At 33.2% G+C, this 19,286-nt stretch overlaps 2 protein-coding genes across 2 annotated transcripts in view; one reads left to right on the top strand and one right to left on the bottom strand.

Annotated features, from left to right (window-relative positions):
* Positions 1 to 16,477, bottom strand: part of LOC129229326 (BRCA1-associated protein-like) — a 65,347-nt gene extending 48,870 nt beyond the window's left edge. Inside the window, exons 1-2 of the mRNA XM_054863619.1 lie at positions 16,402 to 16,477; positions 3,909 to 4,079 (exon numbers count right to left, since the gene is read on the bottom strand). Of these exons, the coding sequence (XP_054719594.1) occupies positions 3,909 to 4,079; positions 16,402 to 16,477 (247 nt within the window). The remainder of the gene's footprint in view (positions 1 to 3,908; positions 4,080 to 16,401) is intronic.
* Positions 16,478 to 16,811: 334 nt separating this feature from the next.
* LOC129234543 (lysine-specific histone demethylase 1A-like) overlaps positions 16,812 to 19,286 on the top strand; it is a 25,793-nt gene continuing 23,318 nt past the window's right edge. The window contains exon 1 of the mRNA XM_054868558.1: positions 16,812 to 16,880. The gene's annotated coding sequence lies outside the window, so the exon portion shown is untranslated. The remainder of the gene's footprint in view (positions 16,881 to 19,286) is intronic.

The following is a 19,286-nucleotide window of genomic DNA, read 5'->3' as shown; positions in this document are numbered from 1 at the left end:
TTTTTCATTTCATTGTCATCTAAATTTACCCCCAAAAATCTAACTAGAGATTCAAAATTCTTAAAAATGGCCCACTGCTTCATGATTATAAGTACAAATTTTAATAAACTTACCAATCAATTTTCTGTTTTTTTTTTTTTTTTTTTTTTTGCTTCATTTCCAATCTCTTTACTTTCAGATTTTTTTGAGAATTCCTTCTTTTGCACTAGATTTTTGTATATTGACAGCCTCTCTGTGATTTTTGCTGCACTCATGTTTTTTTAAAAATCTATAGGGTGACAGCTTTTCTTGATATCAACTCCAATATTTACTCAAGGTTTGTTCAAATCACTAACATTCATGAAAGATGAACATATTTTGCACAAAAAACCCTTAGCTGAATAACTATAGTAAAGCCAGCTATACACCTTTTCATAATTTGCAATGTACTTTTTATTTATTGCATGCTTCTTATTTCCATTTGTACTCTCAAATACAATGCTTGAATCATTATTTGATGGCTCAATCTCAATATCATCATCAGTTGAAGTTGCTCCAGATTCACTTCCAGTATTTTCTGCTCAAAAATCGTTATACTTTCACGAACTGCCTCACTGTCATTTGATGTACTATCTTTTACCGCATTTCCCGAGCCCTCCTAAACGGGAACATTTGCGTTACTGTTACTGCATGATGAAGTGGTGGTAGCGATTTTATCGGGGTTGTTAATTGCTGACTTGAAGAAATTCACAATATTTTGGGACCGAACGTTCGAAGAGCGAAATTTTTTAACATAACACGCACAATTTTGGGAGGTACCTCCCGTTGCAGGACGTCCTCGTTTCATATTTTAATTTCTTGAAGAATAATTTTCAACGAACAAGCAATCTCTCCAAACTGAGATTATTGCGGCTGCTATCTCCAGCGCTCCATTATCCGCTAAAATTATCCATTATCCGCTCCCACACAAATTATAATCGAATAGAATATCAATTTATTCTTTGATGCGCCTAAAAAATGTCCTCTTAAACACGCGAAGGCGCGAACAAGCTAACTACGAAAAATATCGTCTGCGCTCCTGGATCGCAGACGATTTGTTACAAAAGAAAAATTAATACCGAGGAAGAAAACGAACTGGAATAATATACAATTACCACATTTTTTAAATTTATCGTCTGCAGATTACGCGATTCCCGCCACTTTTTAATAAAATCCCACTCAATAAAACTTCCTTTGCGCGCTGTTCCCGTTGCTCACCATTAGCGGACATGCGTTAAAAAATTGTGAAATTGCTCAACTGGAAGTTTCATATTTATTTTAGGAAGACAGCAAGATTAAATAGAATGACCGACGATATTTTTCAGCTGGCATTGTATTTTATCAATAAAAGAAGGAATCTAGGAATTAAACTACAAAAAAATAATACCATTATTCTTTTGGTTTACTGTATGCTGTACGCTCAAACTAGCGTGACTTTGGAAGTTATCTTTTGCTCTTACGCGTACAGTCTACAAGAAAAATAGCAGGAAAGAAAAAATGAATAATGCATTTTAAACCAGCAATTCTCCGCAGGCACCGGTCCGCGAGAAAATTTGACCGGTCTTCGAAGAATTATACCCGTTTCCAATAAAATAAAATTTCCTTATTTTAATTTTATTCCTAATTTTATACGATATTTTATGCATTAATATATCCATTACTTTGCATACGTTTTGTGGTTTCTCTATAAGATTTATTCGCTTATGAAAATTTACACAAATTAGCTGCGCTTATTTTTACATTCAGAGTGTGTAAGTTATTAAAAAAAATCTTGAAATTAACTTTTGTAAGTTTATTTAAAGTAGAAGGGTTTTCTTTCTGGCATTTGTTTAAAAAAAAAGGACAAAACAGATTAGTTTATTTTAGTGAAAAAAAAATAAAAATTTCTACCGGTCCGTGAAATTTTTTGACGAAGTTCTACCGGTCCAAGATTCAAAAAAAGATCAAGAAACGCTGCTTTAAACTAAAGAATATGAGAAAAAGGGGGTACCCCTGGCCTAATCACACCTTTTTTTTTCATTAAATGCAATCGTGTCAAGTGAGCTTTCGAGAACGGACAGTATCAACTACAAACTACAGGGAATTTTGCCAATCGGTTGTTCGGCGTTTCTCGCGTAGTCACTCATACTCTAACAGGATTTAATTAATTGCCATACAATACGATTTGCATCAGCATGCGCCAGTATTCAATGCGAATTTCTATGCAAATGATTAAAAAAGGAAAATATAAGATTTTCGAGTGTTCTTTTTAACCTTCGTATGGGAATAATTTTCAGAAATTTTGCTCGTCCGTTCCGTAAGCTAACCCCCCAACTATGAACCTTAAACTTTTTCAAAATAAACTGAAGAAAATAGGAACAAATTGAAAAAACAGGTGAATATTTTTAAAAAAATTTAAGAAAAAAAGAAAGAGGAAAAATCTAGAATATCTGCAACTGGCAAGGTTTCAATTTGCAACTACTTTTGAGAATTAAAACTGCATAATTTGGCAAAATAATATGGATAAAGGTAGGATGCATGCATCTAAGACAGAATTGAAAGTTACAATGATTCAAAGGAATATTTAATTCAGAAGTATTTGGTCATTGTGAAGCAAATCAAACCAACAGAATATAGGCGATTAATTTGCCGTGGCGTGAAATGAGTCAGTCTTCAATTCGCACTCGTGGAACAGCAGAAAATCATCGAATCAATTCTTTATCACGTGCTCATTATTTTTCTTGGATTTTCGCTAGCCACCAATCACAAGCATCCCTCTCTCGTCCCCCCCCCCTCTGACGCTCTCAAGCAAAAATACCTCACGCAGCAGGCAAAAAGATAAGATGGGGGAAGGTGGAAGAGGGGTAGATGCGTACACATTTGCGGTTAAAAAATATTGTGAAAAGGCTGCCTTTTTATAAATTTTTGTGAAGGAACTGCTTTTACGACGCGGAATTTTGTGAATGGGGCTGCTTTCGCGATGGGGAATTTTGTGAATGGGGCAGCTTTTGCTACACGGAATTTTGTGAAGGGGCCGCAAAGCGGCCCCAATTTCGCGCTGGATCGACCCCTGACAGTTCTAAGCTTTTTTTTGGGGTGTGAGGCAAAAGAGTTGCAGATTATGAACTTCTGAAAGCACAAATACCCAACACTTTAAAGCTCTCTTAGGAAGGTTAAAGAAGACAAGGAGGAGAGGATTACCATCCGGAAATTGTTTGAGATTTCCAAAAATCGCTATTTTAGGCTATGTTCAGCCTGATTTAGGAAAGAAGAGGCTGGAAAGTGGTTTTCCTTCTTAAAACTTTCAAAAATTGTTGCTCTAAAAGGGTACTTTTCATAAACTTAGACTCCTTTTAATCTTCTAATGGGAGATCATATCAATTTGTCACCCTCAAAAGTTGCCATCCAGCTCAAGAGCCTCTAGATCCGGCACTGTAAACAACAACGAGGAAAAATTAAGAGGACAAGAGATAAGAAGAAAACCCTATCAGAATGCTCAGTGCTGAGCAAAAAAAAAAAAAAAAAAAATATTCGACCACTATGAGAGCATTATTTTTTTGAAGAACAAAAACAACTATTTGTAGAAAGAAGGCTTTACAACTCGTCTGAATTTTCTTTCTTTAAGGGAGCTCATGAGCAGTCAAGGGGGGCTTAGCCCCCTTAACCCCTCTCCCTTAACACCACTCATGACCATAATAAAGATGAAACTGCAGTCTCTGGATAAGAAAATTACATAAAACATTATTGTTGAAATCATTAAGATAATTAACTGAAATATGAAAGCAGCTGATAGAAGGGGAACGGTTTTAACTTACAAAGGAAGCCTCAGAGGATTCCTCAGAAACTGAATAATGATGATATTCAACAAATTAGAGTATTAATTTAAAATAAAAATAAACTAAAAAACTTACTGCAATTGCTCAATGTTTCTACAGTCATTTCCTGAAGCTTGCGTGACCCACGGCATTTATCAACAGGAAATACCTTCTGAGCTTCCTCAACTGGGGGAGTCTCTTCCTTTGATCCTTCTCCTTTTGTATGGTTTGTATCGGAGAGTGGCATAACCCTCTTTTGTCTTGTTGCTAAAAAAAAAATGGCATATTTTAATGAAACTATAAATTCTCATATAAATAATTGCTGATGCTTGAGTAACCCACGTGCTTCTACAATGAAACTCGCGCCATAACATGATAATTTGATAATACACTGATGGACAATTACTAAGGACGGATGTCAATAGTAGCGTTAGCAACCACAAGATGGAAGGCAAGGAAATATGGAAATTTTAGCATAAGTTTGGACCACTGTAAGACGTGTCGTGACTCGTGAGTATGCAAATTTTAGAATCACGACATTACTGGACAGCTGGTCATGTGATAGCGCTGATAAGGGACATAAAAGATTGGGCGTGTGATGACCATTGTTGTTCAAAAGCAAATTTTGGTGAGAAAGAATCAATTGACGAACTTGCATTTTTCAGTACGTCTTCCCAACATTTCTTAGATGATTTTATGGGGGGCGGTGTGGTTGGAAACATATCGAAGAAGGGCAGAAAAATTTAGACGTTGCCAGGGAGTTCAACGTCAGCCACAGGGTTGTTTCTAGAGTTTGGAAATCATTTCAAACAAATGGAATGTGTAGCAGGGCCATTCCATGGAAAACGGTAATTTTGTCCCGCACGTGACGCTTCATACATTTCATTAAAAATAACATAAAAGGATGATGAACAACATTTTGTTGCTTAAGAAATCACAAATGCATGTGTGACTTCTTAAGCAAAAACTTCTTCAAAAATTATTTGTTTTTTAGGAAATATAGGAACCGTCACGTGCGGGACAAAATGACCATTTTCAATTAAATGGGCATATACATATTTTTTTTCAATAGTTTAAATAATTATTTCTAAACTAATGAGATATGTTTCCTTTACGTTGGAACCATAGCTTTCAAAATCTACAATTTGTTTCGTCATTGCTGTATTAATAAAGCAAAAATATTAGCTTATTCATAAGCAAATTACCAGAGGTTGACTTTGGATGTCCTACACGTGACGCATGTGAATAAATTTATTTTAAATAACAAAATTGTTTAATAAAAATATAATTGTGTCAGGAGTGTCTTTGTATCAAATGTAAAGATTAAAAAAATTGCTTACTACTGTTTCATTAAAATATTAAGAGATATGAAGAAATGTTAATGAAATTTAAGCGTACTTTTGTCCCGCACGTGACGGTAGAATGGCCTAGCAAATGTTATGAGAGAGGTCGTGTACACAATACGACCTCAGCAGAAGATTGGTACTTAGTGCTAGCAACAAAAAGGAACCAGTACAACACAGCTACTGAGGTAGCAAAGCAGTTTTCTGCTGTTACTGGCAAGCAAATATTCCGAAAAACTGTAGCCATTCGTTTGAATGCAGTACGACTATACGTCCATCAGCTTGTTTTGTTGTACATCTTATTGTCTACAAGTCAGGGTTTTGCTCGTTTGCAATGATGTCTTCAGCATCGCATTTGGGGAGAAGTCAACTGGGTGTGTGCACTATTCGCAGAAGAAGGCAGGTTCAGTCTGTCATCTAATTGTGGACGACAACTAACCTGGCATGAGAGTGGTACAGCATACAAACCGGAAAACACAAAAGAAAAGGACTAGTATCCTACAAGTTGTGTCATGGTATGGATAGGATCATGATCAATGGCGTACATCGCTCGTGTGCTTCCAAACAAGGCTATGATGGTTGGTGATACATAAATTTTGTTCTACTGCCTCATGTTCATATATTCTGTGGTGCTGTGGGTGATAAATTCGTTTTCATGGATGATAACGTAACATGTCCTTAACAATTGCGTCCAAGAGTGTCTAGCTCACTCAAAATATTCAACCCATCGGATGACCAGCACCTTCTATACATCTGAATCATATTGAAAATGCTTGGGATGCTTTTGGGAGCAGCCTAGTTGGTTAACAATGCCCTCCAATAAGCAAGAACACATTTATCCGTGACTGGCAGAAGAATGGGATAAATTATCCCAACAACTTCTAGATAATGTTGTGGAAAGCATCACATGATGTGTGGAAGCTTGCATCGCTCTCCATGGCAGCCATATCCTACATTGGCATCTTACTCTGGAACGCCTAGGGGTGGTAATTATATTTATTCACTTTTATGTATTCAGCCCAAAATGATCGCTCGGTGCTTCGAACACGTTTCAACGCCTTCTGGATTTCGGTGCAAAATAAATGATTGTCATTGCAATGTTCTAGAGTTCTGGCATTATTTTATTTCACTTGGCATCGAGTTACACTTATTTTTCTACATGCTACGTAGCCCATTGGAATCTGTCCTTAGCAATTGTCCACCAGTGTATGTTTTGATAATGTTTAACATGCAGGGAAAGGCTTTATTGTGACAAGGCTGAACTCGATCCCATCACTTAACTGTTTTACTGGTAGGATAGTGTCATTTCAGGGGAATGAAGAAACGGAAAAATGGTTGAAAATTAACACTATCCACAGGAGTTTAGGGTTAATCCACTGGAGTTAGGGTTAAAATTTCAACTATCAAAATATCACAAAACAGTCAATTGCTTTGTTCAAATATAGAAGCAATTTTCACTCGTCATATCTTGATGGGTGACTTTCAAGTGTATCAATGTATCAATAACATTGGGTATTTCAAAAGCTTAATGAACTACTGCTAAGACAAACTACATTTGACAGTTAGGACAAACTAATTTTGAAGGTACTTGTGAGTTTGTTTTAACTAGGTTCAACTGTATTAGAGATTTTTCAAGGAAAAAAAAAGCCAAATAGGGAACTCGATTTCTTATGCAGTGTGTATCAGGTGTCGGAGTGGGAATTTCAAAAAATGAAGACACTTAAATAATTATCAAAAAGCATTCCCCCCCTCCCCCCATATTTTGAGCTTATGCTTAATTTTTGTAGATTTCATTTTAAAATGTATGCATCGACCCTCCACAACTTGTAAAAAAAAATAATAAGTTTTATCATAAAATATATGTATGTGCCAAGTTCCTTCTTTCATAAGATCGAAAGAAATGCCAGTACACATGAAAATGAAGGTCTTCTTTTTTCAGAGATTGATGAAGTTAAAGAATACTAAGAGAAAAAGGAACCTCTCATGCATAGAAAACGGTGGAAGGAAAGAAGAAAATAGTGATTCTAACTGGTTCAAAACCAAACAGCTAGGGGTCTCTGAGGTAGAAGACTTGCTTCGAGGCCAGAGGTTGGGAGTTCGATTCCCACCTGAGCCCTAGGTGTTATTTCCTCTCTTTGTCAAGGGTTCCTACTCTGTTCGGATAAAAAAAAACCATGACTTTTTCATGACTTCATAAAAAATTTCATGACCTTGTTACATGAAAAAAAAAAAAAAAAATTCTTACAGTACTATTTAATTTCAAATTTGGCAATTTTTGGAAATGAACTTTACTTATATGTGAATGCCACCACCTTTCTGCCTAAGCCCTGGCTATAGGGCGGTAACTTACAGAATATAATCTACTAGCTGTACACGCATGGCAATGCTTGTGCTAAGAATTTAAAGGAAGTCCGTTGAATAAAAAATCCACTCCCCTCCCCCGTTTTTAAGCCAAGTTTGACGCCTATGGCGGCTGTTTAAATAAATTTGGCAGCGGTATTAATTAATCAAATTAACTAATCAATTAATTAATCTTTTTCATATTTTCTATACTTATTTCCAGTTGCATTTTGTGCCATTCACCTTTTTACGCCAAAATTTCTGCTTGTTCACCATAGTTTGCAAAAAAAAAAGAACACCTCACTATTTTAATTAAATTAAGTACGCAAATATATAACATAAAATAGACACAGCGAAACGTCCGGCGGAAGTGACCGCACTGCAGAAACCCATCCAATTAGCGAGCAAAACGAACTCTGGCAAATAAGCAATTGTGATTAAAAATCATGGTACATCTAGGACAAAAAGGAAATCCCGTATCTCATACAAAAAAGGATTCAACTCCCCAGCAGAAAAACAACAGAATTAAAAAACTCGGTACATCTAGGACAAAAAGGAAATCCCGCACCCCGTATGAAAAATTTAACTAGAGAAAAGCTATCGTCTGAGAAAAAAAACTCTAGAATATAAAAAAGTACCTCCTCCCCCCACCCCCCCGTCTGATGTTAAATAATCAGTAATCATATTTTTTAACTAAAATGCGTGAACACCCTTTGAAAACCTAAATGCAATCCTTTGAAATCTAAAATATTTTGTGAAATAAACAAATAATCCGCAACTACATTGTTTATCGCCAAATTCGTCAAGCGACTGTCAAATTAAAAAAAAAATCAATTAACATTTGCACAATGAATTCAACAAAGGTGACAACAGCCCAATAACCAAATCGAGAATTCACCGATTCTACTATTTGAACACAACTGTATACCGAAGATGACGTAACTGCAGAAACAAAAATCAAGTTTAGCCTTGAAAATTGGCTCAATTAGGATCCCAATTAGAATCGCTTATATCTCCTGTTCTAATTAAGTGAGAGAAATGGAACAAAGATCATCTTGTTTGGAAAGGAAAGCTCTTTCTAACGACATATAATGTTAGAGGATGGGGGGATTTTTTACCTCCTAATTAGTCAAAAAACGTGAAATTTCAGCTTAATTAGTTAATTATGAAAAAACGAATTAGAAATTTAGAATTCGGGCTTCGAGGTGCAGGCCCCCGGGTATGTTCGAATTTTGTGTCAAGTTTCAGGGTTGTAAGTGCTATGGGGTTTTCTGGCCATTGGGTACAAACAAAGAAAGAAAGATAAAAAGAAACACCATCACCTATAGATTCTTATTTGTCTTCATCATATAAATTTAAGAAAAGTAAAAATACAGTGAATGGAATATCATGATGATTAAATGTCTAATTTTTTTTTTTAGAAACAGGCAGAACGATAATGAATGGGGAAAAGATTGAATAAGTCCTTACTACGTTTCAAAAAATTTGCTTCAAAGGTTGCCTTTTAGTGTCATTCAACAGTAGATTTAATCATCCTCATAACTTGATAATATTTTGGTTCTTTAACATCCTTTAGTAAAGTCATATTTATAAACCGGATATTTATTTAGAAAAAAAATTAGTTGTGATCTTCTCATTCAATTGTGCTTGTTTACTTATTTGCACATTTTCAAATGTATATAATAGGTTCAGAAATTCCGGAACATGGTGCTTAATTCCTGATATTGAACGTAGAAGCGGGTCGCATGGATTAGCTTTGCGGGCTCTATGTTTTGGACTATTACTTTAGCGTATTAGAATTCCCCATTTCTATCGCCTGACAAAAGATCTTTATTTTCTAAAACCTTCAACAAATTCAGATATGCTATGATAAATTTACAGTAAAATTTCTTCCAGTGATGGAAACGAGTTCACATGCAATTGAATTGCGCTTTCTAATGGGCGTGGCAAAATGAAGAACGAACAAGTTTGCTACTACAGAATATAAAATCTCAGAAGTTTTAAAAATAATGATAAATTCAAAATGAATGATATCTAAGCAGTAAAATCACATTGTAGAAAAAGACGAGCGGCTGCTACAGAAGTAGATGCAATGGGATTTCAAAATTCAGATTTGTTTTTGGGATCATTCAAAATTTCCAGCTTAAATAGCTTTTATATGTGCAATAAATACAGTTAAATCACTCAATATCTCTAATGCTCTTTTAGCTACAGTTACTTTCTCTTTGCCCAGGATATTTTCCCATGATTTTATATAAATTTCCATGACTTAGAATGAAAATTTCAATTTTCCATGATCCATACGAACCCTGGGATGAAAAGAGCATGTTCAGAGATGTGCGCAAGGGGGTCACCAGGGGTACTGCAGTACCCCTATTAGCTCAAAAAAAAAAAAAAAAAGACGAGATTAAAAGATCAGAGCACCAAATTTTTTTTTTTGCTGAAATGAGACTAAGGTGGCTGTGGCAGACTGGCAAGTAAGCTTCTCTCACACACCTATCTTTTATCACTTCTTGTATACACATTTCATTTATGTTGTCATAGTTTTAAAAACAAATGTTTTCATGAAAATGTGCTGCAGAGAGGAAACTTATGTTTTGCGGAATCAAGTCGGTTTCTTAATGTGAATAGGAGCTCAATTTGATACTCTTTAAATGGATATCATTATTTACACCATCTTTTTTCATGAATGAAGTTCATGACATTTTAACACTTAGTAAAAAATATTAAGGTATATCATGCTTTTCATGAAAGAAAAATAAAGGTGCACGTGTAAAAATTTAAGGTGATCAGTGGCCAAGGGCGGACACAGAAATAACTTTTGGAGGGAGCCGGAAAATTGCGAAGACTCCCCCCCTCATACAATCAGGGGTGATTGTGAGTTCATCAAAAAATACCTAAAAGTTTCAAAGCGAGAACGGCGGAGGGGGGGGGGGGGGGGGTAATCTTTGGCCCCTATTATTTAAGTGCACCTTTGCCATAGTATTAAATAGTTCTGAGTCAAAATAGTGTGCGTACATTTGATTAAAATTTTAATGGGTTACAAAGTTAGTTTTGAGCTGGTGTTATACAAAATTATCTTGACATTTGTCCATCTTAAGGGATAGCTGTTCATCTTAAGGCTCTTGCAGGTATATTTGATGAGTATTATATAATTTTTTAAAAAATGCGGAGGTAGGGAGATAAAAGCATAACAAAAAAAACATAATTCCGGTATTTTCGGACATAAAAACACCGGAAATACGTCCGAAAATACCGGAAATTCGGTAAAATACCGGAACACAATCACCCCTGTACAATGTTTAAGAATCAAGTTTTCATGATTTTATTTCAAAATGCTTTTTTACAATCCCCTAAGGCCTATGAATCTACTTCAAGTACATAAATATTATGCAGTAATATACTTTGAACATGGACATAAAATATCTTTAACGTTCATGACAATTTATACATACTGAACCCTATATTATTCCACCGAGATGCTATAAAATGAGTGGTTTTAACTAGGAAAATTGTCATAATGATTATAAGATGAGGGCAAGGTTATTAAATAAACTCATACCTCATTTAAGTTTTTATAAATTTATTTAAATTTTAACTATAAAATATGTGATTACAGGGGTCTGGCCAGAGGATATTTGGGTCCGTTAACGAACCCAAATATCCTCTGGACCCTTCACAAAAATCCGATCAACCAAAACGGACCTTTCACAAAAACCCGATCAATCAAAACGGACTTTTCACAAAATCCCGATCAAACAAAACAGACCTTTCACAAAATCCCGATCAAACAAAACGGACTCTTCACAAAATTATGATAAACAAGATCGGATCTTTCACAAATTGTTTATTGAAAGAGCAAAAGCAAAATAATGCATATTTCAGTGTATAAACCATAGTTCTGCGGATAAACCGATAATTTTTGGAGCCTTTTTTGAAGTCAAATTAGAGGGATCAGTTTATACTAAACCGGCTAATTTTGAAAAAAAAAAAAAAAATCAAAAATCGGTACTCTTGCTATGCTCCTGCAAGTGATAAGTAATTGCTACTGCCAAATAAATATAATGGTTGTTTGTTTTATCACAGCTAATTAGCAGCGGTGTTGTAGTAAACTTTTCTGAAAAGGCATTGGTAAGCACTTTTCTCCCTGCTCATGATTTAATAAAAAATAATAATATATATCTGCGAAATGAACTTAGAACTGCAAAGGGATAGATAGTAAGGGTGGGGAAAAAATATGATCTCTTCAGATAGCATTACCAACTTCAAAATTATCACCACTTAGCATCTGGCGTTGAACCTTTATAATGACTTGATTAAAAAAATATTCTCATTTTACTAGCTTGTCAATGTTTGCGTTTTTACAGTGTGGTGCGATGTTTAATTGTTATTTTGGGAGAAAATTATATGGGTTTTGATTTTTCGATGCTAACAAGGATGATTAACTTTAAATAAACTCTTTTAATTACCGTTTTTTTTCTTTAGATGTCTACATTTTGAAAAATGCAATCCTTTAAATCTATGAGAGTCATATTTTGTTCTTTTTCGAGCTAACTTCGCTTTATTAGGATGCAAATAAATGAAAAGTCTCTTTATTTCTGTTGGAACTCTCATTTCATGTTTTTAAAGCAAAATTCAATTTTCTGTTATGAGTCAAAAATTAAAATGCTGAATAGATGGTTTATTTTATTTTATTTATTATTATTATTATTTTTTTTTTTTTTGCGTCAACTGTGTCCACAGATTAATGAAATGTTTATCATAGGACTCTAAAATGCAATTTTAAAATAATTTTATCAAAAATATTTCTTTTACAAGCCGTTTTTATACTTTTGATGCCTTCACTTTGAGAATTGCGATCTCTTTGCATCCGCTATGGGAATCCGATTTTTTGAATTTTTGATGTTTATTACGCTTTGTTAAGAGGTAAACAATTAAAATATCTTTTTATTTTTGTTAAAATCACGGAATTTATAAGTTTTAAACAAAATTCTGTGCTTTTTAAGAGTGTCTTGGGTCAAAAAGTTAAATGCTGAGTCCTATTCTGAATTTTATTTTATTTATTTATTCTTTTTTTGTTACAGTTATTTTAAATACTGTACAGAAATATTTCTAGTATACTTTAACATAATGTAGAATGGTAGATAAATATTGATACTTGAGAGAGCGATGCCCCCTCCCCCCACCCCCGCCAAATATCAGATAAACACTCCAGAATGATTTTTTCGACATAGAAGAGTAAAAGACTCAACTTTAAGTTTAATTGATGCAGTTTGTGCCATCTCTAAATTGTAAAATTTTGTTTAATTTTTTTTTTTTGCGAAAATATTTGATTTTTCACAAAATTAATTCATTTTTCACAAAATTATTTGATTTTTCACAAAAAACGGACCCTGTGAAAAATCCTGGACAGACCCCTGGATTAAGAAAATCATAGCTTCATAACATATAAGTTTTATTAAAGAATTCATAAACTATTTCTTTTCGGATTTCAAAGCAGTTGCTCATTTGTTCTTAAAACAATGATACAGTTGATTTAGTACATAATAAATACATTTTGATAACTACATACCGTCTCCATTAATATTATGATTTTGTCAGGAAACTACATTATGATTTTTTTCATTTTGCATTTTTAAAGGCTGAAAAAAAAGTCTATTATTAAAAAAAGCTTCCTGGATCGAATTAACTCTTCTAGGTACCTTTGCGCATCTTTTTTACTTTTTATTTTAGTGTTAATTATCGATTCCATCAAAAAAGAATTAATGGAAATCGATATTACAATCCCTTGAATTCGAAACAAGTGACTGAAATGAATTCTGTCCCTCTGGCCTCTGACTCCAGTATTATTTCTATAAAAATGCTTTTATATTCAAATATGGTTTGTGTGTCTTGTGTTCTTTTTAAACACCTAAAAAAATTTCGTCATCATGTTACACAGAGAAGTCAATTAAAAAATAATAAATGAAATATTTAAATTAATTTATTGTTTTGGGAGGGGCCCTGGACCCCCCCCCCCCCCCCACCCTCCATACCGTTTGTCGAGATTCATCAATGAAAATAACATTAGCAATGTATTACCCTAACCGTAAGAACCTAATAATATTGAGACAGAAGTAGGGGATCCAGGGATTTCTCCCTTGTAAAAGTCTTGAAATTGTAGTAGTAAAAACGAAGTTTCAGATGATCTTTGGTGACGTTAATTTCGGGAAGGAGAGTTTTGGACTTCCTTTCCCAGAAAGTTTTGCAATTGAATTTCTAAAAATGCAATTGTAAATTACCATCGACTATTTCAGAACGATGGGGGTGATCGTCTCTCTAAAATTTTGCTTTTAGGACTTCAGTTTAAAATTTTCTGTGGGTTCCCTGAACCACCCCTCAACTTAATATCATCAAAGATCGTCGAAAATTTCTATTTTAGAGCTTCCATTTCCAAGCGTTTTCTAAGTGCGCTCTCAAACTCCCTGATAACATTATTGAAGATCACCTATAATTGCATTTCTGGAATTTCATATTTGGAAAATACCGAGGGAGGGTCTGCAAAATTTTCCGTCCATTAACACTGCCAGAGATCCTCTAAAAACTGCATTTTAAAAGCTAACTTCAAAAAGTTTCTAGGAAAGCGTCCCTCTCTCACCAACATCAATGAAGACCCAAAGATCATCTAAAATTGCATTGTTGGAGCTACAATTTCATGGAGAGAGCCCCTTAACCACTACTCCCTGTTCCTTCCCAGCATAATCAGAGATAACAACTGCATTTTTAAAAGTTTCAACTTTGAAAAATGGAATAAACATCATAATGTGCAGGAAAACAGCACTCTCTATTATAAATACCACAAATACGAGATCGCTCATTTTTACCCGTCAAAATAATCAGAGAATAACCCATTTAGATAACTAGAATGGTTGCATCAGATCCAAATATGTGAGGAGGTTGACTTTTTAAATAATTTTGATGTAAAGTGGTAAAGTATATAACTCAGTAGTCTACTTCCATGATTTGCCCAAAACAGACCTATTGAGCTTCTCACTTTAAGTCATAAGGATAAAATTCATAATTTATGAATAAAGCAAAACAAGAATGAAATTGAAATAAAAATTAAATTATTAAATTAATAACGACATGGCATTAGTAATTTATATTAACGCTTTGTTTTCACAAAAAAAGGGGGAAAAATGTATAAACAATCTACAGTGGCTCCCAAAAGTCTTCGTACACCTTCGACTTTCAAAGAAATAGGCCCCAATCCATTGGTTAGAATTAATATTTCTTAATAGGTATTTAATTATAAGATCTATGATCAATTTTTAAGAAAACTACATGAAAAGTTTTTAAAAAATATCAAAACTTAATTTTTTAAAAATCTAAAACCAAAAAGTGCCGGAAATTTTATCTCACAAAAGTCTTCGTACACTTTATAAAATGTCTATATGTTATTGAATAATCTAACTTTTGATTAAGTTATTAATTAGTAGAATATCATACAGTATTCATAACACCTTTTAAACGTCTGGGAGTAGATTTCATTCTTTTTCTTTCTTTTTTTTTGCGTAATTTCAGAGTAAGTGTTCAACCACACTTCGAGTCTTACTGTTTCTAGCTCAATTTTCGTTTTAAAGCCATATTTTCGTAATCTAGCTTCCAGATATCTTTAAATACGTTACATTAAGTTAAAATCTGGAGATTGAGGGGGTATTTTCTAAACTTTAGGACAATTTTCGAGGCACTAGACGCAAATGTTGAAAACCGTGTGCTTCTTATCGTTATCTTGATTAAAAAAAAAGTTGTTTCCAATAACCAAATCTTTAGCTAAGAGTTCAAAATTGGTTTTTAAAATATTTAAAGGAACAGCATGATTCATTATTTTATCAAAAAATTCCAAACTACCAAGTCCTGATGCTGATATGCACCCTCACACTAGAACACCTCCACCGTCCTGATTAACTGATCCAACTAAGTTCTAAAGATTAAGTTCCTAATTTTTTCTTCGACTTACAATTATACAACAATTTAACCAAAAATGTTGAATTAATTTTTATCTGTAAGTAAGACGTAATTCCAAAACGTTTTGAGCTTATTTATCATTGATTTTGCGACAAAAAGCGTAAGCTTTCTGTTTTTTGCACAATCAAGAAAATTTCTGCGGGAAGAGGTCCCACATAATACAGCTAATCAGAGAACTTGGTGAACAATTTTAGTTGAAAATTAAATGTAAAATGTTTCATTTAACTCTGCAGAAACTTTTACAGTACTTAAATGTGTATTTCTCATAAATTTTTCAACTTTAAATCTCCGATTACGTTTTGTCAACTTTACCGGTTGACCTTTTCTTGCCTTGTTTTCGGTTCGATTTCTTTCTTTAAAGCATTTTATCAAGCACTTTACTATACAAACAAATAAGTTAACTACATTAGAGACATTTCAAACCAATTTACCGCTACTGTGGGAAAAAAATTCAAATTTTGAATGGTGTTTGCTGTTTTTTACGAATACCAGCCATTTTATAGTAATAAGCACAATATTAAGGAATAAATAAACAAAAAAGTAAAGCCAAATGACTTATAAGGGTCAACACAATGCAAAAATGTTAATAAAACGCCATATGATAATTTTAATCATGAATTTATTCGAAAATATTTGAGTGTACGATGACTTCTGTGGCGTGTTATTTCTCTGTCTCTTCGTTTTCTGGCCCATTTCAAAAAGAAGATCGGTCAATATTTAGAAAAAACCAATGGTTTGTATTTAGAATGACATAGGAATGATGTGAAAAAATATTGGACTTCATATTCGAATTCAGTTTCGAGTTATTTTGGTTTTACTAAAAAATTTCAAAGTGTACGAACACTTTTGGGAGCCACTGTATGTGTAAGGTAGAACAAACTGTCAATTTGCTATTGTACCTGAAAAGTGCAAATGAGGTAACAAAGGATAATCTTCGGCTACTTCTAGACGCAATGCAATGAGTGAAATGGACATAATAACATAATTTAGGTATCAATTTAGTTTTTGACAATTCAATAATAAAAGGTATCTTGTTTTGGTTTTAGGTTAATTTTGCTAGAGAGAGATCACGATCACGAGTTGCCAGATTCATATAAATGTTTTTGTTTTAAAAAGTGAATAACTACGTTTAAAAGAAAAGAAAACGACAAAACACTGCTTTGTTTATGTGTTTTCAATGAAAAAAAAATCGAATGTCTAAAATTGAACGTTTTTTGGCATCCATCAAATTTTTGTTCTTTTCCTGAAACCTGAAGCGTCAAAATTTCGTCACCGCAACTTCAATCAGTTGCTGTTTTGTGTTGTTGTAGTTTATGGTACAGCGGCGTAATTTTCGTAATAGAAGGTTCTTTCTCTAAAATAGTTCAATTTTGTTCAGGTAAAGATAATTGCCTTTTCATCTTCAAATTTTTCTGTCTATTTTTCGTAAGCGATTGCTTTTTTAATATAGTATGATTGTAAGGGTTTCTTTTAACGCTGGAACAATTTTACGTGATTTTCTGTGTTGGTTACTGATTTTCTAATTTCACGCATCAACAGTGTAAATGTCTATTTTGGGTCAGTTTTACTTTCCAATATTTCGATAGTGTTTCAATTTGGGGGGGGGGGACATTTTCAGACTTTTGAAATATTGAAAGTAGTGAAATAAATGCATATAGGGGAAAAGGGAGCACATGTGAACAACTTTTTTTCATTTCTTAATTTCTCAGAAAATATTATCAATTTCACACGATTCTTTAAGTCTTAAAATGCCATGGTTTTTTTTTTCTTCAGATTTTCAACAAAAATATTTCTATACTTCATGGAATTTTTTAAAAATGTCTTCACATGTGTCCCTATAGGGGGGCACATGTGAACGCGATTGAAAAATGCAGGAGGAGCATCATATTTAGAAGAAAAACTCGTTATAAAGAAGCATAAAGGTAAAGGGTTTGTAACCCATATTGTGTCAGTTTGAATTGTACAGTAACTGTCATAAAGAAAATATTTTTTCCGAATTGTACAACTCTGTCAAAATTCAAAGCTTCATAGCATACTGTTCTAATCACTGATTGACCAGAAAAAATCTTCTAAGACTAAACAATACAAAGAATGTTTTACTATACAAAGTTTATTCTTGCTATATAGTGCGTTTAAGCTTCATACAGAATATGATGATGATGATAAATTTTAAATTTTAAAATTATTCTGAACTTCAGTTTTTAGTTAAAGGAAAATACTTCGTCTTTATTTTCTTTGCAAATATTGTATACCACTTAATTTTTGGTCAATTATTTAGTAATTACAAAGAATTAAAAATATAAAAAATACTAAAATGAATAATAAATAATTTTGTAATGATAATTAACAATACATTTACAAACTGATTGCAGCAAAATAATAATTATAAATCTTTACATCTCTTTCGGCACTTATAATAAGTCTACACTAATATTTATATTGCGAAGAGGATATGGGAACTGTTCACATGTGCCTTTATATGTTGTGTTCACAAGTGGACCAACATTTACCTTGAAACTAATTTTCAAAAATAAGGAATTTTTAATTTAATTACAAAATTTAAAAATTGACGCAATAAATTTACGTGCATGCTCAAATAATGGTTTTATAGAGACGTACCGAGTGTAGCACTTGGGCCGAGTACCGAGTACTCGGCCTTTTACTACTTGGCCGAGTACCGAGTTACCGAGTACTCGGCCTTTCACTACTCAGCCGAGTTACCAAGTGCCAATTATGTTTTATGAAGAACCACCGACACACGTGTGATGAATTTTGAACTTATTGGAATAGTAGTATAGACCTCCTTGTCCTTATAATAGTTTTTTAAAACTAAATTCCTGCTGAAATTCAATTTACGCATTATATAAACAATTTTGTTTGTCAAAAATTTTACAAAAAAAGTATTTTTAAAATTAAAAATAAATAAAAGGTATGATTAATCAAGTTGGAATTAAAACAAATTTATATACCAATCAATTATAGTTTTAGTCCGCCAAACATAAATAATTTCAATACAACAAATGTGCTGGAACACTGCAGACATGTGTTTATGCCCCCCCCCCCCCCTACAAGGAACGTCTTTTTCAGTGCATAACATGTGAGCTAAAGAATGTAAAGACATTCAACAACAAAAATCTGACTTTTGTCGAATGCCTTTAAATCCACGAGCTCCCATGTTGTGCATTGAAAAAGGAATTCCTTGTAATGCCAAAAAACGTGTCTACAGTGTTCCTGCACTGTGCTTTTAACGTTGTTTTATTTCCTTTTATTTTTTAAGCAAAGGTATTTTCATAATTTTTTATAACTAATTTTTGTTTGTAACAAAATTCCATTTTTAATATAAAAATTCCATATTTTCTGTATTTTTTTTTTTTGCATAATTTTACATAAATAAGTTTTATCAACTTTTGGGACATTGAAATAAAGATTTATTCTATTGAAGCATTACAAACTTCATTATTCTCAGAAGTTAAAATTTGACTTATAAATTTTAATTTTAAATGATTGCAGATATAATGCTTGCTCTTTTTTCTATAAATTTTAGTATCTGCCTTGGACAATATTCAATTTTTGCAACTACTCGGTATTGGCCGAGTATCTGATCAGAATTTGACCGAATACCAAGTAGTTACCAAGTTCTCGGTACGTCTCTAGTTTTCAATAATTAAATTTAGCTTATTAATTAGTTTAAAATATGTTTTTACATGAAGAAGACTGATAAAATTACATCAGCATCTGCTAAAACAAAGCTTTCACCACAGGAACATAAACTGGCTCCTTGCTG

Source organism: Uloborus diversus, chromosome 1 (genome assembly GCF_026930045.1).
Source record: "Uloborus diversus isolate 005 chromosome 1, Udiv.v.3.1, whole genome shotgun sequence".
Lineage (NCBI taxonomy): Eukaryota > Metazoa > Arthropoda > Arachnida > Araneae > Uloboridae > Uloborus > Uloborus diversus.
The sequence above is the reverse complement of the archived record's forward strand: the minus strand, read 5'-3'. Positions and strand labels throughout refer to the sequence as shown.